The sequence below is a fragment of the Gossypium hirsutum genome, chromosome A05 (genome assembly GCF_007990345.1).
Source record: "Gossypium hirsutum isolate 1008001.06 chromosome A05, Gossypium_hirsutum_v2.1, whole genome shotgun sequence".
Taxonomy (NCBI): domain Eukaryota; kingdom Viridiplantae; phylum Streptophyta; class Magnoliopsida; order Malvales; family Malvaceae; genus Gossypium; species Gossypium hirsutum.
Window position 1 is genome coordinate 56,937,718 of NC_053428.1, and position 20,822 is coordinate 56,958,539.

The 20,822-nt window shown below is 34.4% G+C and overlaps 1 protein-coding gene across 1 annotated transcript; it reads left to right on the forward strand.

The window, feature by feature from the left end:
* Positions 1-635: 635 nt before the first annotated feature.
* Positions 636-5,979, forward strand: LOC107957327 (protein trichome berefringence-like 7). The gene is made up of 3 exons (XM_016892831.2): positions 636-1,854; positions 2,339-2,497; positions 5,328-5,979. Exons 1-3 carry the CDS (start codon positions 1,040-1,042, stop codon positions 5,623-5,625), a joined length of 1,272 nt encoding a protein of 423 aa, XP_016748320.1. The 5' UTR covers positions 636-1,039; the 3' UTR covers positions 5,626-5,979.
* Positions 5,980-20,822: the final 14,843 nt, after the last annotated feature.

Consider the following 20,822-nt stretch of genomic DNA (forward strand, 5'->3'; position numbering starts at 1 on the left):
ACGCTGAGCTGGTAGCCTTTTGCTGATAGAGCAGGAAAGCGTGTCTAGCTAGAAGCGGTTTCTTACAACATTAGCTGAAAATGCATTCAGCTCAGCTCATTTTCTTGCAAAGTACGCTACAAACATATCCAGCACAACACGTTTTAAAAAAAAATCGGCTTAATCCCATAAATATTTTAAAAAAGGCCTAATTCAATAAATATTAAAAAAAGAACATTTTCTGTTAATTCACTCTTATTGCCGTGCATATAACTTTTTTTTAATATTTTTAATTATAATATATATAAATATTATTTTTTATCTTAATTTACATTACTTGCAATACAAGCTTTCATGTACTTTAAAAATAAGAAAATCACTTAAAAATTAAAAATTTATAACATTGAAAATATTTGTTCCTTTTTTAATTATAAACTTCAAATCATTGTTTTTAAATTAAAAAATTATTTTAATCATCAAACATTGAAAAATTTGTAAAAAAAAGTTTAGCAAATATATTTAACATAAGAAAACTATTTTATGTCTATAAAAAATTTTAAAAAATTTCATCCACTTCAAAAAATACTTATGTCTGCAAATATATTATCAATAAAAAAACTAAATAATAAATAAAATTGCTAAAAATATTGTTAGGCGTTAGATAGCGAGCTGGTGCTAGGAGCTTCCGCTCTTTATTACCATGTTTGCCCTTTTAAGATTGCGGTTCTTACATCATGTTCAGAACTACTATTTGAATACCCAAAATGCCCTCACCTTCCATCTTTATTTCATTATTCCCAACTACCTTGCTTGCAGCTCCTGCTTGAGTTTGCAGATGCCCGGTTGCGTTGGAAAAAAACAACTGTAAGATTTTATCTTTTTGAGAAAAAAATATGGGATCTTGAACTTCAAGTGCTTTTCATTTCGATTGCATGATTTATATACTGATGCTGCTAATTTGGGTTACTTAGCTTTACTTTGTCGTTCATTTCTGAATTCTGATTAGAAGTTGGCTAGTTCTTTATGGTAATCAGTGTACATTTCCGAAAAGATAGCTGAGATGTTGGGTAATTTTGAGGTTGAACAGTGTTCATTTAGCAAGTTGAGACAATTTCATGAAAGGGTTTTGAGTTTTAGTGACAGATTTGTAAAGATTCACTGTAAGCATTGTGTTTCTGAATCAATCAGTGCACTTATTGTTATTGGTTTAATTTTATCGTTCCTTTTAGCAATGATATGCACATATTTTCATGTCTTTCCAATATATCAGCCAGCTGTTCGTACTTATACAGTTCATGAGTCTGATGATTTAGTTGCCAAATGCAATGTTTTTTATGGCAAATGGATCCCTGATGAAAGTTACCCTTTATATAATGCTTCACAATGTCCTTTTGCTGAGCGTGGGTTTGATTGTGTGGTTAATGGAAGAAGAGATAGGGGTTATCAAAAATGGAGATGGCAGCCTAAAAACTGTGAAATTCCAAGGTTTAATGTGCAAGAGATCCTTGGAAAGCTTCATGGGAAACGGATTGTTTTTGTTGGTGATTCATTGAGCAGAACACAATGGGAGTCTATGATATGTTTGCTTATGCAAGGTGTGCAGGATAAGAGGAATGTCTATGAAATTAATGGAAATAAGATCACTAAGCGAATTAGGTTTTTAGGAGTGTATTTCAGTTCATATAATTTACGTATTGACTTTTATCGGTCAGTTTTCCTAGTGCAGCCTGGTTCAGCACCAAGGCATGCACCTAAGAGGGTTAAATCAACAGTCAAACTTGACAAGCTGGATGATATGAGCAAGGAGTGGATTGACTCTGATTTCTTGATATTTAATTCAGGTCATTGGTGGACGCCAACTAAGCTTTTTGATATGTAAGTTATCTAGATATCTTTAACTGCATATATTGGTGTTCTTTGGTGGATGCAACAGAAATTTTCCAGTTAAAATTTTGGTTTCAATTTTTAGTTCATTTAGTTTCATGAAAGTTTACTTGCATCAATTTATGTTCCAAGCTGAGTCATTAAAACTTGATATATGTCTTAATGTCTGAGTCATTGTTTTTTAGGTGGCAATGCATCAAAGGTTGCTAATGCACAGGCATGGTAAATTTGCAATAATGTGATTTGTGTTGATATATATCTTTTCATCTATTTCTATGTTTACCAACCTATATGATATGTTCTGCTTGTTTGAATTTACACCTATAGTGCAGTTTATGCCTCATTTTCTCCTTGCTGTTCTAATATAGTGACAAAGTACCGAACTGTTCGCACTGTTGCTTTTAGGACTAAATTACAAATCTATATGCATGTTTCATTTTTATGTAGAAATCTCCTAACAGAATTTACCAGACAGGGGTCGCTATTTTCAGGCAGGTAGATCACTAAAGCTTGGAATGGGGATCGCATCTGCCTTTAGAACTGCATTGGAGACATGGGTATCTTGGGTTGAGTCTTCAGTCAACAGAAACAGAACTAGGGTGTTCTTCCGGACTTTTGAATCTTCGCATTGGATGTAAGCCATTCTACTTTCTACCAGGTTTTTTCCTTTTGTCTTTTTGCTTTAGAAAATAAGGCATCTACAAAGCAAGTATTCCACCTTAGCTGAAAAAGATAATAATTATTTGGGTGCTAAGTTGGGTGATGCATAAAGACAAAAAAATTTTGTGTGTTTAAAAGTTGTTACTATAAACATTATTTTAAACAAAAAGAGCAATATAGCATTCTCAATTCTAGTGATGAGCTTAGTTCTTCTACATTAGAACCTCCAGGTTTGGAAAGGCTTTGGCTTCAATGTGTCAACGTATGGCTTTGCATTTTTGTCATGGTAAATTAAGAAGAGTAAATTGAATGGAAATTTTGCAAGATTTTTAGGTGAAAAAGAAAAAACTGAATGATATGCCAAACTTTTTTGCCTGTTGAAATTATAATATAAACACTATTTTTCAAATGATACTTCTTTATTTATTTAATAACTAAACACTTCAGTTATGCCATATTGCTATGATTTAAATTTTTTTTTTTTTGAAATACTCATATCTGACACATATTAGATATAAGCATGTAGACATTGAGAAAAATCAAAAGAAGTGAACATACTCGTACTCATATCGAACCAAAGCATAAAACCCCTTCTAAAAAGTATAAGAAGAAGATATACCATTGAAAAGGGCAATTAAAATTGATCTAAAATCATTACTTACAACAATATGTCCAATTAAGACGTTAAAGAAGTATGGAATTTCACATATTATATTATATTACAATATCTTCAGCTTTTAGTTGACGTGGTCAATTTAATTTTTAAAATAATTTAAAAGCTTGGACTTTGGTAGTAGCATAAGTATTTAAAATAAGATTAAAATATGCTTCAAATTTATGTACTCTTGTATATTAGGAATTTAGTCTTTTTATTTTTATATTAAGGATTAAGTTTCTAAAAAATAAAACAAAATAGAAAAGCTTTTTAAAAATATTTAAAACATTTATTATAAATAGATTTCATAAATAACAAATTAATGAATGCCATAAATACTTTTTCATCTGTTTAATCTAGAAAATTGTATATATCATGCATATATAATAATTTAATACGTTATTTTTATCAAATAAAATATTGAATTACAAAAATATAAAAGAAATTATAAATTTTTTTATAATACCAATCATATAATTAAATTTATGTAAAATTATATAATAATTTAAATATATTTTAATTGAAACATTTACTCATGTACAAAACATTTACTCAAACCCATGTATCGCTGGTAAGAAAATTAGTACATATATATAAGATGTACAAAATTTATCCTCTTTTGCAACATTTACTCATTACACAAAAGAAGTAGGAGATGTAAAAGAAAAAAAAGTATATACGAGCATACGTGTTTTTAATTGCTGGATGAAAGAAAAAAGAAATAAATCTCAAAACTATATTTGGACATTAATTTAATGTCTAATTTTTATACTTAAAATTTGAAATTTGATGTTGCACAAATTTATATATGTAACTTTAATTTGATTCATTTTTAATAAATTATTAACTCAAATTGATATAACATACATAAATAATTATATTTAGGGTAATCTATAAAAATAGTCACTTTTGTTTGCCTCAGATTACATTTTAGTCACTTATGTTTGAAATGTTACGTTTTAGTCACTTATGTTATTATTTTGTTACGAAGTGATCACTCTACCGTTAAGTTCCGTTATCTCTCTAAAGGTAATCCTACGTGGCAGTCCAACTAGATTTTAGATGTTAACTTGAATTTCTAAATGGGATGAAAATAGATTTTTAATTAAAAAATTTAATTAATTAAAATTTTTAAACCTTAACCTTAACTAAAAAAACTGTTCATCTTCTCTTTTTAATTTTTCTTCAGTCTCTTCTTTTTTTCAATGATTTTTTTTTTCATTTGACTGGAAAAACTATTATTAAGATCAAAATAATTGAAATCAAATTGATTGCTTCATAAAGATGGAGGTATGTCTCCTTCGCATTCCTCTATCTTTTTTATTCAATACTGAAAAATAAAAGATTGAATTTTTTATTATTTAATAAAAATCCTAAATTAAAATTATTGATATGAATATTAACAATTAAAAGAATTTTAGATAAAAAAAAGGGATACCCACAAAGGGATGTGAACAAACAAGCCGATTCAGATCAGAAAAAATCAGATTGAGACACTAATTATTCAAGAATGTGAAGAATTGGAAAATACAATGATTAGGAACAAAAGCGATTACTATTTTCTTATTTGTCGACAACCACTTCATTTTAAGTTTTAGGACATAAATTTGTCGGTGAAGAAGACATACCTGGACTCTCTATTGAATCCTCTTTTGTTTTTGTACGTGAATACAAAATTTTGATGATAATAGCTTTTTTAGTCAATTGAAAAAGAAAACTACAAAAAGGCGGAGATGAACGGTTTTTTAACTAAATTTAGGGTTTAAAATTTTTAATTAATTAAATTTATTTAATAAAAAATCTATTTTCATCTCATTAGGAAATTCAAGTTGGCACTTAAAATCTAGTTAGACTGCCACATAGGATTACCGTTAGGGAGATAACGGAACTTAACGGAAGAGTGATCACTTCGTAACAAAATAATAACATAAGTGACTAAAACCTAACATTTCAAATATAAGTGACTAAAATATAACCTAAAACAAACAAAAGTGACTATTTTTATAGTTTACCCTTATATTTATTTAATATAAAAACAAGAATTTGTTAAACTTGCTTGGTCGCATCTCCCTCAGATCTTTAGGTGGTGATCTCTGTGTGACTAATTTGCACACTCATCTGGCTAACTAACTGGTCTTTTCACTTGCAGAGGTCGAAACCGTAATTCATGCAAAGTGACTCGACGCCCTTGGCTGAAAACTAAAGGGAGAGATCAGAGCCGAATTTCTGACATTATAATTGATGTTGTAAAGAAAATGACAACTCCTGTGACAGTGTTACATGTAACCCCCATGGGAGCTTTCCGTAGTGATGCTCATGTTGGCACTTGGAGCGATAAGCAGTCGGTAGCTGATTGCAGCCACTGGTGTCTTCCTGGAGTGCCTGATACATGGAATGAAATTCTCCTATCAATGATGCTCTCCAAGGATGGAGTAACCGTTCAGTGAACAAGAACTTGCAATCCTTTTACTTCTCCTTCCCACCCCCCTCCTCCGTCACTGCATAAGAACATTTGCTGTGAAGTCCCCTCTTGAGAAGAAAGATGAATAATTATGGTTGTCGTAGCATGATGTAATGCATGTTTATTAACTATTACTAACTGAAAGGCAGGCAAAAATAAAAAATAGACAAGTTTCAGGAGTTTTCTTTTCGTTCTTTATTTGGTGGAAATTTCTATGTTATTTTGTAAGAAGAGCAAAACTGTATGTCATCTGGCAAACATCTGATCCGTATACTGATTTGGTCTTCTGGCTGAATTCAGGGGTTCACCTGCTAATCAAACTCGTAGTTTATTTCTTTCATCAATGTATAGTAAGATTCTAGTCAAAACTCTCACCTTACCAATTGCAACATATCATTAAGGTAGAAGCAATAATAGTTACTTTTCTAGTTAAATGGCTACTGGTTGTGAGGTTTCAATAAAGGAATTAACCTTGTTGGTCCAAGCCCTCTGTATTCCATGATTTCCCTCTTCATCAGGTGATCATCATTCCTTTAAATTCTAGAAATATTTTCAGCCGATTGAAATACTCTGAACTAATTTGTTGGCCAAATTATGGTTTTTCTTTTATACTTTCGTTTCTTTTTTGACCCGGCGATCTTTTCTCACCTCGTATGTCTTTAGGAGTTTGGATTTCGTGTTAGCTTTAGGAGAAAACCAAGGAAAGTTTTAAGGAGTGTTTTACAATACAAACAAACCCCATTAGCCCATCCTGTCTAAACTTAGAATGAGAGCCAAGTCACTTGATACTGCATATGAATCCAAATGCCATAGAAAATACACTATCACTACAAAAAGACTCCCAGTCTAGGAAGCACCGAAACGGGGAAAATCCCCTCGTACCAGTGTCGTATTGGTGTCCGATAGGGACACGCCGCCGACACGGCCAGATACGTACCGGACACGCCGGACACTCCCGGTTTTAACTTTGGCTTGAATCAGAAACGGAAATCATATGCAAGAATAGAACTTTAGTAAACAGATAAAAAGAACTAACATTTAATCGTGATAATTTAAAAGATTTTTAACATACTTGATTCACTTATATGAAGATGATGATGCTGGGTTTTTTTTTTTTTGTAGAGAATGAAATACAGAGCAAAGGTAAGGATAGTAAATGAGAAGGGAAAAAAAAGGGGTAAATGGGAAAGAAAATAAAGGGGCTGCATAAGAAAGAAAAAAAAAAACAGTTAATGCTGCGTAAGAAATAACAAAAAATAGTTAATGCTGTCTAAGAACCAAAAAAAAAATAGTTAATGTATTGTATTATATAGTTATAAATTTATAATGGAGTAAGAAAGTAAAAACAAATTGATTATATATTAATGAAAAATATTAATGTTTTTATTTATATTGAGTATTTTAACATAAAATATATATAAAATAATAAAAATATTTTTTATTACTATATTTTATTGTATCCGTGTCTTCATTTTTTAAAAATTACCGTGTTGCTATATCCGTATCGTATTGTACCCTTATTACGTGTCCGTGTCTATGCTTCATAGCTCCCAGTTCTCCCAATTACTGCACCAAAGTTAAATCAATATAAACTTCACTGCATCTTCTGATATTGCGGTTATAATTGTTGTGTTTTTCTCATGCGGTGGCTTTTTCCTCGCATTCCTTGCAGTCACTCTGTTTTGTTTTCTCAATAGAAAGTGTTCATTTTGATGAACATCTGAAAGTGAAGGAGGCTACTGTCCCTGGTTCTCCTGGGCCGCACGCTGTGATCCAGATATTGAGGATGATATTCAAGTTGCTGAAGAGATTGTAAAGACCAAGAAAGTCGAACGAGGTTCGAGATTGGAGGAAAATCTTAAGACCGAGAAAGCAGCTTCAAGCTATGATCACAAGTTATAACAGTGTTATATTCATTTAATATTTAACATAATTGGTGAAATAAACATAAAGAAAACTGGGTGCAATTAAATTAATGTCCACTTTATCTTCTGTTATTTAGTGAATTAGCAAATATTCTTCAATGTTTAATTGTTTCAATGATTCTCCAATATGTTTTGATAGTTTAAATTCTTATTTAAAACAAAATTTAACTTATTTTTAGTTGACATTAACATTAAATTGCATTTGTGGTGGTAATTTCAAAATATTTAATACATTGTGGGTGCATAAGTTTCATATATCATCGGTGAATAATAATATGATATCTGACCATTAAATAAAACAAAAAAATAGTAGAAGACTTATAGATAAATATTAGTAACTTTTTTAAACATAATTAAATAGTAATTAATTATAAATAAATGCTAAAACCTAAACCGATTCTAAATCCTTAAATCTATGATCTAAATCCCAAGAGTTATTAATATTTATTTATAATAGTTACTAATGTTTAATTATATTTAAATTTTTATAAAATAAAGAGATATAGAGAGAATAAAGAACAAAGAAAATATGAAAGCAATAGAGAATGTAATTTATTGATCAAAATGGGTGATTACAATGCTTCATCAGAGTCTCTATTTATAGGCATAAGAAGTATAAAAGAAGTAGAGATCTAATTCTAATAACTATTAGAATTTAAAGTACATTAAAACTTTATCTTGATCATGATGGACACCCACTTAATAAGATATTCATAACACTCCCCCTTGGATGTCCATTGATAAATAATGTGCCTCGTTAAAACCTTATTAGGAAAAACCCTATCGGATAAAAACCTAATGAAGGAAAAAGAGTACACAATCTATAATACGTATAATATGCTGCCTCATTAAAAACCTTACCAGGAAAATCCAATGGAACAAAACCTCGATTAAGGGAAAAAAAGTGCAATGTGTATTTACTCCTCCTTATGAAAACATCACATATTTTCTCATATTCTACGTATTCAACTTGAATACTAGTTTTTCAAATGACTATTTGAATGTATTTGCTAAGCATTTATATTACCATTCTTTTAAAAGTCATGAGTAAGGGAAGTTTGGGGAAATATATTTTGATCTCTTCAGGAGATTCAAAAATAATTATAACAAACTTTAATCATGATTCTTTTATAAAAACACAAATAGGTATTTTGTGTAACACCCCAAACCCAGCCTAGACGTTATGGTTGAATCTGGTGATGTCACATTGAATGGGTTTTAAAAATAACTAACACGATAAAACTATTTCGGATCTGCTAACTCTATTTGCGTAGAATAATTATCAAAACATTCATTCCTGTTTAATTAACTTGCCTTAAAAGTGTTTAAAAGTGGAAGTTTACGAAAAACCATTATAATTAAGTAAAACTGTTTGTGATTTAAAAAAAAAACATTTGTGTGACAGCCCTAAAGTGACCCTAGTAGGAAAGCGGTTTCGGGACCGCTAAACCGAGTCACCAAATTGTTTGAATATGATATTTATTGTCTAAAATAAATGTGTGAAAATTTTAAGCTTCTATTTAGTAAGTTGCATGTGAATTTAGTCAATAGGACTTATGTGTGACATTTTTGAAATGTGATAGATCAACACATAAGGACCTATTAGTGCATGTTGAAAAAGGGGGGACTTGCATGTCAATTTTCCCCCCATCTAGTAGTGGCCGGCCATGACATTAGGATGGACAAAGGGTGATGGGCAAAACATGTCATAGACATGTTGTGTTGGTGCATCATGGGAGGAAACAGTAAAATAATGAGCATGGTAATTAAATAATGAAAGGGAGGAGTGATGAAAAAAAAAATGGTCTCATCCATGCCCCCCCTTTGCCGTGAATGGAAGAAAGAAAATAAAGAAAAAAAATGTGTGTTCATCCTTGAACATCCTTGACCGAAATTCAAAAGGAAAGAAAGGAGGAAATGTTGAAGAGGTTCGGTCATGCATGTAACTAGGCTAAGGTATGTTTGAGGTTGCTCAATGAGATTCATGTATATTTTAGTAGTTAGCTTGAGTTCTAACTAGCCCATGGTTCAAATCTTTACTATGTCATGGAGATGATATTCGGCTAAGGTGGATTTGTGTTGATATCATTTGCATGCTAAAAGTGAAGCTTTGTAATGGTGCATGTGATGGTGGATTGATGATTCTTGAATCTTCTTTTTAGCATTTTTGAGTGAGACATTAAGTTCTTTGTTTAACCATGACCAAAATTGAAATGGTATGGTGTTGTGATGCATTCGGCCATGGTAGGAAGTAGAAGGGAAAAATATGGTTGTTGTTAGATGAAGTAGAGTCTAACGAATGAGCACATATGTGCATTGGTTGCTAGATGGAGAAGAATCGGCTAGCAAGTTGTGTGCTAAGGCCGAATATAATTTTTGGTATATTAATGAGTAATGCATGTGTTAAATTGATGGAAAGGGAGAGGATGCTTTACTAGTGTATATATGTGTGTATTAGCCAAGTTTTGAACTTGAAACAAAATGGTGTTTAGTCAATACAAGTGACCATACTTGTAGAATGTATTAAGTGTTGCAATCGGCCCCAACATAGACATGTATGTTCGGCCACATGAATAAGTACATAAGTTATGTGTATGTTCGGCCATAGGTAGCCTATTGATGGCTTTAGCTTGACTTAGAAAATTCGGCTAAGGGGAAATATTAGCTAGTATGTTGAATTCGATTCGTGATTTCGTACATACGTGACTCTAATGTCTAATGTATATATGGGCTAAGTACCTTGCGCTTCTCTTTTGATGTTCGAATGAATTGTATTAAATTGCTTGATGTGATTAAAAATGCGTATGACCATTGTGTATTTGAGCTAAAAGGTGACCATATGACCTATCAAACTCCTTGTCATATTTGGCCATAAGCTAGCAAAATGAGACTTTAATGAGTTAAATTTGTTTGAATTAGCTCAAGAGCTTAGAGGACCACAGTTGGATAAGGGAAAGGAAAAAGTGATCGAATAGTTGTCGAAATCGCTCGACCACATCCGAGGTAAGTTCTTGAGTAATAGAGCTTAAATTATGATTTGATTAGATCATGTTTTAAGCAAATCAAAATCATGCTCTTTGTGTGTGGCTATTGAGCCGAAATTGCAAGAGTGATAAGTGTCTTGTGTTTGAGTTTTGCTAATGAAAATGAAATACGAATGTGTCATGATTTATTGTTAAATGTGCATGGTTATTCGAATGATGTCCGGGCTAAGTCCCGAAGGCTTTGTGCTAAGTGACCATATCCGGACTAAGATCCGAAGGCATTTGTGCGAGTTACTAATTCCGGGCTAAGCCCGAAGGCATTGGTGCGAGTTACTAAATCCGGGTTAAGTCCCGAAGGCATTTGTGCGAGTTACTATAATCGGGCTATGTCCCGAAGGCATTTGAACGAGTAGCTATATCCGGTTAAATTTCGAAGGTACGTGATTCGGGAATGAACGATCTTGCTGTAAAAATTTCAGTTAATACGCTTGTAACATCCCAGCATTGAGGTATGTTTCGTATGTGCTTTGAATTAGTTGAGCCCTTACAAATAAGTATTCGCTCAGTTGATAAATGAGCTACCGGCCTTTGGCTAAGTTGATCTTTTGTGTATGAACATAAGGGTTGGTAATGTGAAGTAAGTATGATATTGAAAATTTGTGCATATGAAATTATCCGTTTAGCTACATGAATGCTATACTTTGGTTGTGTCTAAACTCTTTGCTCAAAACTTACTAAGCATTTAATGCTTACTCCGTTTCTTTGATTCTCTGTTTTATAGATTTTGGTTCTTCAGCTATCGGACTCGGGATTTTGAAGTCGAAGTCGCCCACACTATCAAAGCCCTTTTGGTACACTTTTGGTTGAACTCTGAAAATGGCATGTATAGGACTACCCTTTTGTTGTTGGTCATGTACCCTTCGGTTTTGTGTAAATTTGGATAGCCATGCGAAAATGGCTTAAATATACTTTGATCATAGCATTATAATCGTTTTGTATGTTATCCGTCGAGAGGTATGGAAATGTTGGTAACGGTTAGCCATGGGAAGGGTTATTCTTGATCACCTTTGGAATATGTATGACAAACTCTAGTTGATCCATGGAGGATCATGAAATAGGTAAAGTTTACCTTAAAAACAGATGCTGGCAGCAGCAGTGATGTGGATGTGAAAAATCACTAAAAATAGTAGGAATGGAATTAAATAGTGAATAAATTATGTAAACGAACCTTGATGAATCTATTTTCATAGAAAAGTAACGAAACGATCATATGGACAGTATGTTAAGAGATATTCAGGTTCTCGTGAGACAGGGCCAGAACGGTTTCTGGATTCCCTGTTCCGACTTTGGAAATTCATTATAAATTAACCAGAGATAATTAGAAGTCATGCCATATATGCATAGATTTCATTTTGAGTCTAGTTTCTATAGAAACAAACGACATCAGTATTGAAGCTCTTTACAGGGAGATATCCAAGTCGTAATGCGCAAAGGTCAGTGTAGTCGATCCCTGTAACATGGGAGACTTTGACTAATAAACTGTACTAATTGGCCCGACCAAAAATTCTAGAAAAAAATATGTAGATGGGAATATGAGTCTAGTTTCAGGGAAAAATTACGAAACTGATTTTTGAGTTGTGAAACTCAAGATATAATTTTTAAGGTGACAGTGATGCAGTTAGCCAACTGCCTGGAAATTTTTAAAATGGACTGCGATAGTAAGCGAATTTAGTCTGTGAACCCCTCGTGTCCGACTCCGGCAATGGTCTCGGGTACGGGGTGTTACAATTTGCTTTTGGTAAAATCTCGATTGTTATTGAGTTTTACAGTTATAAGATCATAAACACTGTAAAACCCAAATTTAAGCAAAACAGTCCATAAAGTCCCAATTACAAAAGAAATATCCAACAAATTGAAATGAATCCATAAAACAAAAGTGTAAAAGTTTTAAAAGAGTGGTCAACGTCGAGTCCATCGCTGCAACGATCTGCCTAACTCTATGGATTACTTGTACAGGAAAGACAAAAGAAATGGTGAGTTTACGTAAACTCGGTGTGTAACCCCACAGAATTAAGCATGCATACATATAGAATAGCAGATATCAATCAGAAACAGTCTTAAGCCTAAGCCCATTACAGATTCAGATATAGATTTAGGCTTTAGCCCATCTCAGATACAGATACAGATATGTAGCCAGAAACAAATCAGGATCCTACCCCCAGCCTCTACACACCATATTCGACCATCCCTGCACACCATGTGAGGTTTAAAACACCCACCCAACCCTACACACCATGCAGTACCAAATGCAGACATATTAGATATATTGCAGCTGAGCTGCCAGATAGTAGGCGTAAACGCCTCTCAGAACACTTCCTTCAATATACATACCTTTCCCAACCCCAAAACAGATACTGTAAATGTAGAACCAGGTTGGACTATTGGTAACGACAAAAGTATTAGAGTGTGGCACTATAATTCGGGATTTGAAGGTCTGTCGGGTAAGTCCATTTGTCTTGACAAAAGGTTGGTCAAAGAGGAAAATGTGTGTGATTTGTTCAATGATAGCAAGGATGACTAGGACAAGAAAATGGTTCTGGATATCTATGGTGAAAATATAGGGGACCAAATTTGCAATATCCCCATTCTTCATAATGGCCCTGAAGATCAACGTACCTGGTTTCATAACCCTCACGAAAACAAGTAGGATTCAGCCATCACAGGATCTTCTGGAGAATCATTTGGAAATTAAAAACCCTTCTGAAAATCAGGGTTTTTTGCTGGACATTAGGCCAAATATCTTGCCTATGTTCGACAAAATTTCCAGTTTCTGTAATTGTTTTGCTGATACTTACCCGAGATGCGGCAAAGATAAGGAGACCCTTATTCATGCGATGAAGGATTGTCCACTGGCCCGTAAAGTGCTTGAGTATGGTGGGTTTAATCATAAGTTCCTGGTCGGGAATTACTCCAGATGCATTGATTGGATTGAAGATATGGTCAGAGAGTTGGACTATAAGGCGGTCTCTGACCTCATCACCGTCCTCTGGAATATTTGAAACTGTAGAAATAACCAGAACTTTAAGGGGGCTGAGGAAGGGGCCAAAGTGACCTGGAAGAGAGCAGCGGCTTTGAGCAAGGACATTTGAATTTTAGCTTGTTGGGGGAGTCGATGTTACCAAGGAAAGCGAAGGATAAAGTTTGGCAAAAACCGTCTCAGGGGGTGGTGAAGATTAATTTTGACGCCTCTGTTCATGGGAAGAAAATGTACTATGGGTTGGTTGCTAGGGATTTTGATGGTTTTGTTCATGGGGGGTAGATGGGGGTTGTGGATAAGGAGATGCAAATTGAATGGGATGAAATGCTAGCCATGAAAGAAAGCTTAAAGGCTGCTCAGTCAAATAATTGGAATTCTTTGGAGTTAGAGTTTGACTGTGCTAGCCTTGTGAACCGTTTCAAAAATCAGAGCTATGATTTGACTATGCTGGGCCATCGTATGCTGGAGATCTAGCGGCAAATTCATTATTTTAGTTATTTCAATTTTAAATGGGCCCCTCGTTGTTGTAATAAAGTGGCTGATTATCTTTGTAGTTGGGCCAAAACAAATGATTGTACTAAGGATTTTAAAATGGACTATCCGTCGGAAGTCCATGAGTTTGTTTTAAATGATGCAATAAATTGAGGTTGACCTTTGGGTCTTTTTATCAAAAACAAATGTAGAACCAGACTTACAGAATAATCGTGCTTACATGATTAATTACAGATAAAGATTTATGGAATAGATTAGTCAGATACGCATGATAATAACATGCTCAGAACACAATATCAGTCATACAGATCATACAAGATAGGGTCTAATTACCCCTTACCGATTCTACAGTAGGCTCACAGTTGTTTGGGACGACCCGTGCAACCCTAGGAAAGATTTCGGTTAAATGGGCTCACACGCCCATGTGGCTAGCCCGTGTAGGCCCACACACCCAATTTGGCATAGCTCGTATGGCCCACATGGCTACACCCTGGCCATCACACAACCGTGTCTTGCGCACGGCTTGGCCTTCGTCAATCAACGGCCGTGTCGTTGCACATGGCCTACCACACGACCGTGTGGCATCGACAGAGGGGTTTTTTTGGCTTTTGTTGAATCTCGTTTTCTGCGTTTCGAGTACACACCTGGTACATTTTCACAGCAAATGCAGTTCCTTCAATCGCACTACGATGAATTCACACTACTAGGACGCCGATTAGCAGCCTCGAACCTCTTGATCCACTTTGGTATCGAACAAAGAGTACCAATACTAAAGAAAAGTGAAAATTCAACAGTAAGTAGAGAGCCAAAACAAAAATAATGACTGTAGTACAAAAGAGAAACGGTAGCAAGCAAAGAGAGGAAATTCTCATGTAAAAAACTTTTGGGAATTGGAGGAGAAATGGAATTTTGAAAAAAACAGAAAAGATGTGAAACACATTCCTAAATTCTCTCCCACTAACACCACAACTCAAAATTCAACTTCCACCCAAACTTTATCTTAGAACCAAGTCAAAAATAAATACCCACGTTCGCTCAGGGATTCAAACACCTGACCATCAGCAAACTAACACTCCACTTAACCACTAGACCAACAGGCCTATTGTATTAAGATTTTACAAAAAAATTTAATATAAGCCCACTCCTCAAGTGCAAGGCCTAGTTCAGAAAAATATCAAAATTTTCCAAAGGTAAGACTTGAACTTGGGACCTCACACACATAAACCTAGAACACTTAACCACTGAAGCATATACACATTTATGTCACATTTTCACAAAAGCAAAAATAAAATTTTGGGGCATTACAACTCTAACCCCCTTAAAAGAAATTTTGACCTCAAAATTTACCTGGTCAAACAGATAATGATACTGCTGATGCATCGAGTCTTTAGGTTCCCACGTGGCCTCCTTAGTGCTATGATTCCACCACAGAACCTTCAATAATGGAATAGACTTCCTCCTTAGGACATTAACGTCTCACTCCAAAATCTGAACTGTCTCCTCCTCAAAGGTCAAATCCAGCCTAACCTCGATATCCTCTACCGCGACAACATGGGATGGATCATAATGGTACCACCTCAACATCGAGATGTGAAACACATCATGAATAAGGTCTAGTTTAGGGGGTAACTCCAACTGATAGTGAACTGGTCCCACACGCTTCAGAATCCGATACGGTCCAATAAACCTAAGGCTCAACTTGCCCTTCCGACCGAACCTCATAACTTTCTTCCACGGAGAGACCTTAAGAAACATGAAGTCCCTCACAAAATACTCTATCTCATTCCTCTTGAAATCTGCATATGATTTCTGTCTATTAGAGGCCACTTTCAGACGATCCCGAATCAGTCTAACCTTATCCTCAGTCTCGAAAACCAATTCAGGACCCAAAACTTGATGTTCACCTAACTCAGTCCAACACAAAGGAGTACGACACTTACGGCCATACAGAGCCTTGTAAGGTGCTATCTAAATACTAGCTTGAAAACTGTTGTTGTAGGGGAATTCAGCTAGCAGTAGATAATCCTCCCAACTACCTCAAAATCACACAACTTCGAAGCATATCCTCTAATATCTAAATCACCCTCTCAGATTGACCATCGGTCTGAGGATGGAATGCGGTACTGAAGTCCAACCGCAACCCTAGTGCATTGTGCAATTTCTTCTAGAACCGAGAAGTGAAGCGAGGATCTCTATCAGAAATGATCGATACAAGGACCCTATGTAGTCTTACTATCTCAGAAATGTACAACTTCACTAGCTTTTGCAGAGAGTAATTAGTTCGAACCGAAATGATGTGAGCAGATATGGTCAATCGATCCACGATGACCTAAAAATAATCCTTCTTAGTGGTTGTTAAGGGCAACCCACTAATGAAGTCCATAGTCACTCATTCCCACTTCTATAAGGGAATCTTGGCTGGCTGCAATAAATTTGAAGGCAACTGGTGCTCAGCCTTTACTTGCTGGCATATCAGAAATTGAGCCACAAAGTTAGTAACCTCGCGCTTCAAACCCAGCCACCAGTATAACTCACGAAGGTCGCGATACATCTTATTATCGCTAAGCTACATAGCATAAGGGCTACTATGCACCTCCCTTAGAATTGACTGCCTCAGATCCACATCGTTCGATACAAAACCCTGACCACAGAAACATATACCTTATCATTATTTAGTTTAAAATTTGAAGTGCTACCACTCTCAACCTGACGAAACCGTAAACCCAATGACTCATCCCCTAATTGTTTATCTCAAATAAGCTCAATCCAAGTTGGCTTAACCTATAACTCGGCCAAAAAACTCCCATATTTATTCTTAAAAAATAGTATTGGTGCTCTCCATGAAGACACACTCGGACGGATGAAGCCACGGTCCAACAACTCCTACAATTAAGCCTTAAGTTCCACAAGCTCCTTTTGTAACAACTCACTTTAGATCCTAGTCAGAGTAGTGGTTTTGAGACCATAAATCTGAGTCAGAAAAATATTTTAATATTATTTTTGTGTTTATAGTACGTGGTTAAGCATGTATGAAAGTTTCATATGAAAATTTTATCGTTTGTGTGCTTAATTTGCAAAAAGGACTAAATCACAGAAAATGCAAAAGTGGCCTTCTATTTGATTAAGTGCTGAACTAATGTGTCTTATTAAGTGTGAGGTCCCTATTAAGGAAATGGACCATTAACATGGTTAATGGACTTTTATCGACATCCATTATAAATTTTTAAAGGTTATTCATTAAGGGTAAAAATGGAAATTAATTAATATGTTAATATTAGTTAAAAAAAACATATTGGTGGCCATTTATTATCTTTTTACACCAATTATTGAAATAAAAAGAAAGCATAAAAGCTTTCTAGGGTTTGGTTATGGTTTTTGATGATTTCAATGTTTTTGTGATTGTTGCATCTTGCTCTGATAGCCCATGCTTGAATTTCTGAATTTGATGATGATTTTGAGAAGTGCAATGGATGAATCCATGAGTTTTGTGATTTTAAATGGTGAAATATAAAAGTTTGATGATAGACAAATATGTTTTATATTGAGATTTTTGATGAATTTGATTATTATGGGCTAATTTGTGAAAATGAGAAATTGAAAGACTAAAATGTGGAATAAATGAAATATATGGGCCTATATGAACTACTATAATATTCGTCCTAGCTTGTGTAATATGAAATTATGCATATTTTATGATTTTGTTAATTAGGGACTAAAATGTCAAAATATGAAAATATGAGGGCTAATTTGTAAAATGCCCTAAATATGTGTATATGGATTGAATTGAATGATTTGGTGAATAAAAGAGTTAAAAATTTGAATGTGTATAGATCAAAAACCACAGAAAATAGAATTAGATCGGGAGAAATCGAAAGTAGTTGAATAGCCGTTTGTTTCCATTCATTTCCTTATGAGGTAGGAAATAAGTGTGTTTGAATTGAATTATTGTTGCTTATATGTTAATGAATAATGATGAATGGCTATTTTGAGTTGAATATGAGAAATCTGAGAAAGTTCCGACAATGTGATGACGTCCGAAAAGTCCCGTACGAACCATAGGAATAGTTAGGATACATATGTCATGACATAGGATTCCGATATGTAATTTCATGTAAGACCATGTCTGGGACGTTGGCATCGATTTGAGACTTACGTGTAAGACCCTGTCTGGGATAGTGGCATTGATATTTGATTACATGTAAGACCACGTCTGGGATGTTGGCATTGTACGAGCTTTCTAAGCTATTCACGTATCTTATTTGATTCCGTATGGTTCAACGGGCATTCCAAGAAATACATGATTGAATGAATGAATATCCAGTTCAGGTACATTGAAATGTGTTCAACATTTGTTAATGTGAAGTAAGTATATGTGCAAGTGATGATATGTGATTTAAGTATGAGAAAATATGCTATATGTGCAAATGAATTGGAAATATGTGAAATGTATATGAACTATGAGGTTTGTGATAGTATTTGGCTATGGAGTATATGTATTTTATGATGCTTATATGCTTAAAATGATAAGTTTATTTGTATATCGCTTACTAAGCTTTTGAAAGCTTACTTTGTGTGTGTTTGCATTGTTTTATAGATATCGGAGCTACTGGAAGCTTGGGGATCGTCGAGGATCATCACCACACTATCGAGTTACATATGGTATCATATGAAAATGTAAATGTTGAAGTATGGCATGTATAGGCTAGAGAAATTTGGATAAGTCTTGAGATATGTATATCTAGCCATGTGATATAGCTTGATTATGGTTGAATTTATGGTTTAGTTTTGGTATATGATATGTGATGCAAAAATGATATATTTGGTGCATATATATACGGCCTAATGAAATGGTCTTTTTGTTAAATTAGCTGTATGGTTATAAATGTGATATGAATCATATGTTTTTATATGAATTTAGTACTTTGGTTTGGTATGTTTTTGAATGCCTTTGGGACATGAAATATGCTTGGTTTAATGCTTGTAGGGATAACCTAATTTGGGTGGCAAAGTGGCCTTATAATTGGCCTATTTTTGTCCACAAGGAAGAGACACAGGCATGTGTCTCAGTCGTGTGTGACACACGGTCATGTTACACGGTCCTGTGTCCCCTAAGGTACCCTTTTTGAATTCAGGCAGTATACCCTGTAGTTTTAACATGACCTAGATAGACGGGTGTGTTGGTGGCCATGTGAGGCACACAGCCTTGGTACATGGATGTGTTTGGCCATTTCGAAGGGTACACGGGCTAGACACACGGGCGTGTGGTCAGCCGTGTGAGTGTAGTCAGTTTTGACCATGGCCAAGGCACACGGGCATGTTTCCGATCGTGTGGTACAAGTCAATATGTACACTCTATTTTCACACGGTCTAGGGCATGGGCGTGTTTGGTAACCGTGTGAGGCACATGGCCTGCTCACACGGGCGTGTGTCTCTTGAAATGTTGAAAATTTTCTAAGTCCTTGCAATGTTTATATGTTACCAATTTAGTCCCGAATGTATGATTAAAGCTTGTATGCTTGATTTGAATACATATGGAATGTGAATGATATTGACTAAAATATGAGGATTATTTGATAAATATTTGTTTTGAACTGAGTTACGAGTCCGGTAATGCCTCTTAACCTATTCCGGCGACGGTTACGGGTTAGAGGTGTTACATTTATTAGTATCAGAGATACGGTTTAGTCGATTCTAGGACTAACGTAGCGTATGTGAGTCTAGCTATACATACTATATATATGAACTGTGATAGTGTGATGAATCCTGACAAACAAAATGTGTTCTTCGTATAGTAATGGATCCTGAACGAGCCATATCTGACGATGTCAAAAGTAATGTGCCTGCTCTCGCCCAAGGGACAGCGCCGTCTGATTCTAGACCTGTTACTAGTAGCCATGAGGGAAAGGCTAAGCAAGCCTTATTCCAAATGATGAATGAGTGGTTCACTCAGTATGTTAGAACAAACCCGACTGTTCCCCAACCTCTGCCCCTATAACAACCCGATTTAGACCCTATTCAGAATGGTGGTTTCGGGACTATGAATTCTAGTAAAAAAAATTTAAAAATTATTTTCTGTGTTTATTATTTGTGAATTTATATCCGTGAAATTTTCGTGTCTTAATTTTGTCGTTTGAGTGCCCAATTTAATAAAAGGGCTTAATCGCATAAAATGAAAATTTGATGGGTAAATGTGAAAGGGCCTAATTGTTGTTGTCTTTAATTTGAGGTATTTATAATGCAATATTACCATAGTTAAAGTGATAGACGGTTTAAGACATGGTTTATAATGGTTTCTTATTTTATAACAAAGGTTAAATAGGTAAAATGATAATAATGTTATAATAATAGAACATAAAAAAATCAAAACCATGTGTTCATCTTTCCTACTTAACCGAATATGAAAGAAAGAAAAAAATAAAGCTTTAAGGTTCGGCCATCGTTGAATCTTGATTAAGGTATGTAACTAGCTCGGTTTTTGATAATTTTTACGTTTTTGAGATCGTTGCAGTGTAATGTACAAAGCCCATGCTTGAATTTCTGATTTTTGATACATGTTTTGAGTTATGAAATTGATGAATAATTGAGCTTTGTGATGTTAGATGATGAATTATGAAAGATATGTTTTGGATTAATATATTTTGTATTGAAATTTTTGATGAAATTGAGTAATTAGGGCTAAATTTCAAAAATAATAAATTAAGGGACTAAAATGTGAAATAAATGAAATTTATGGACTTGTATGAGC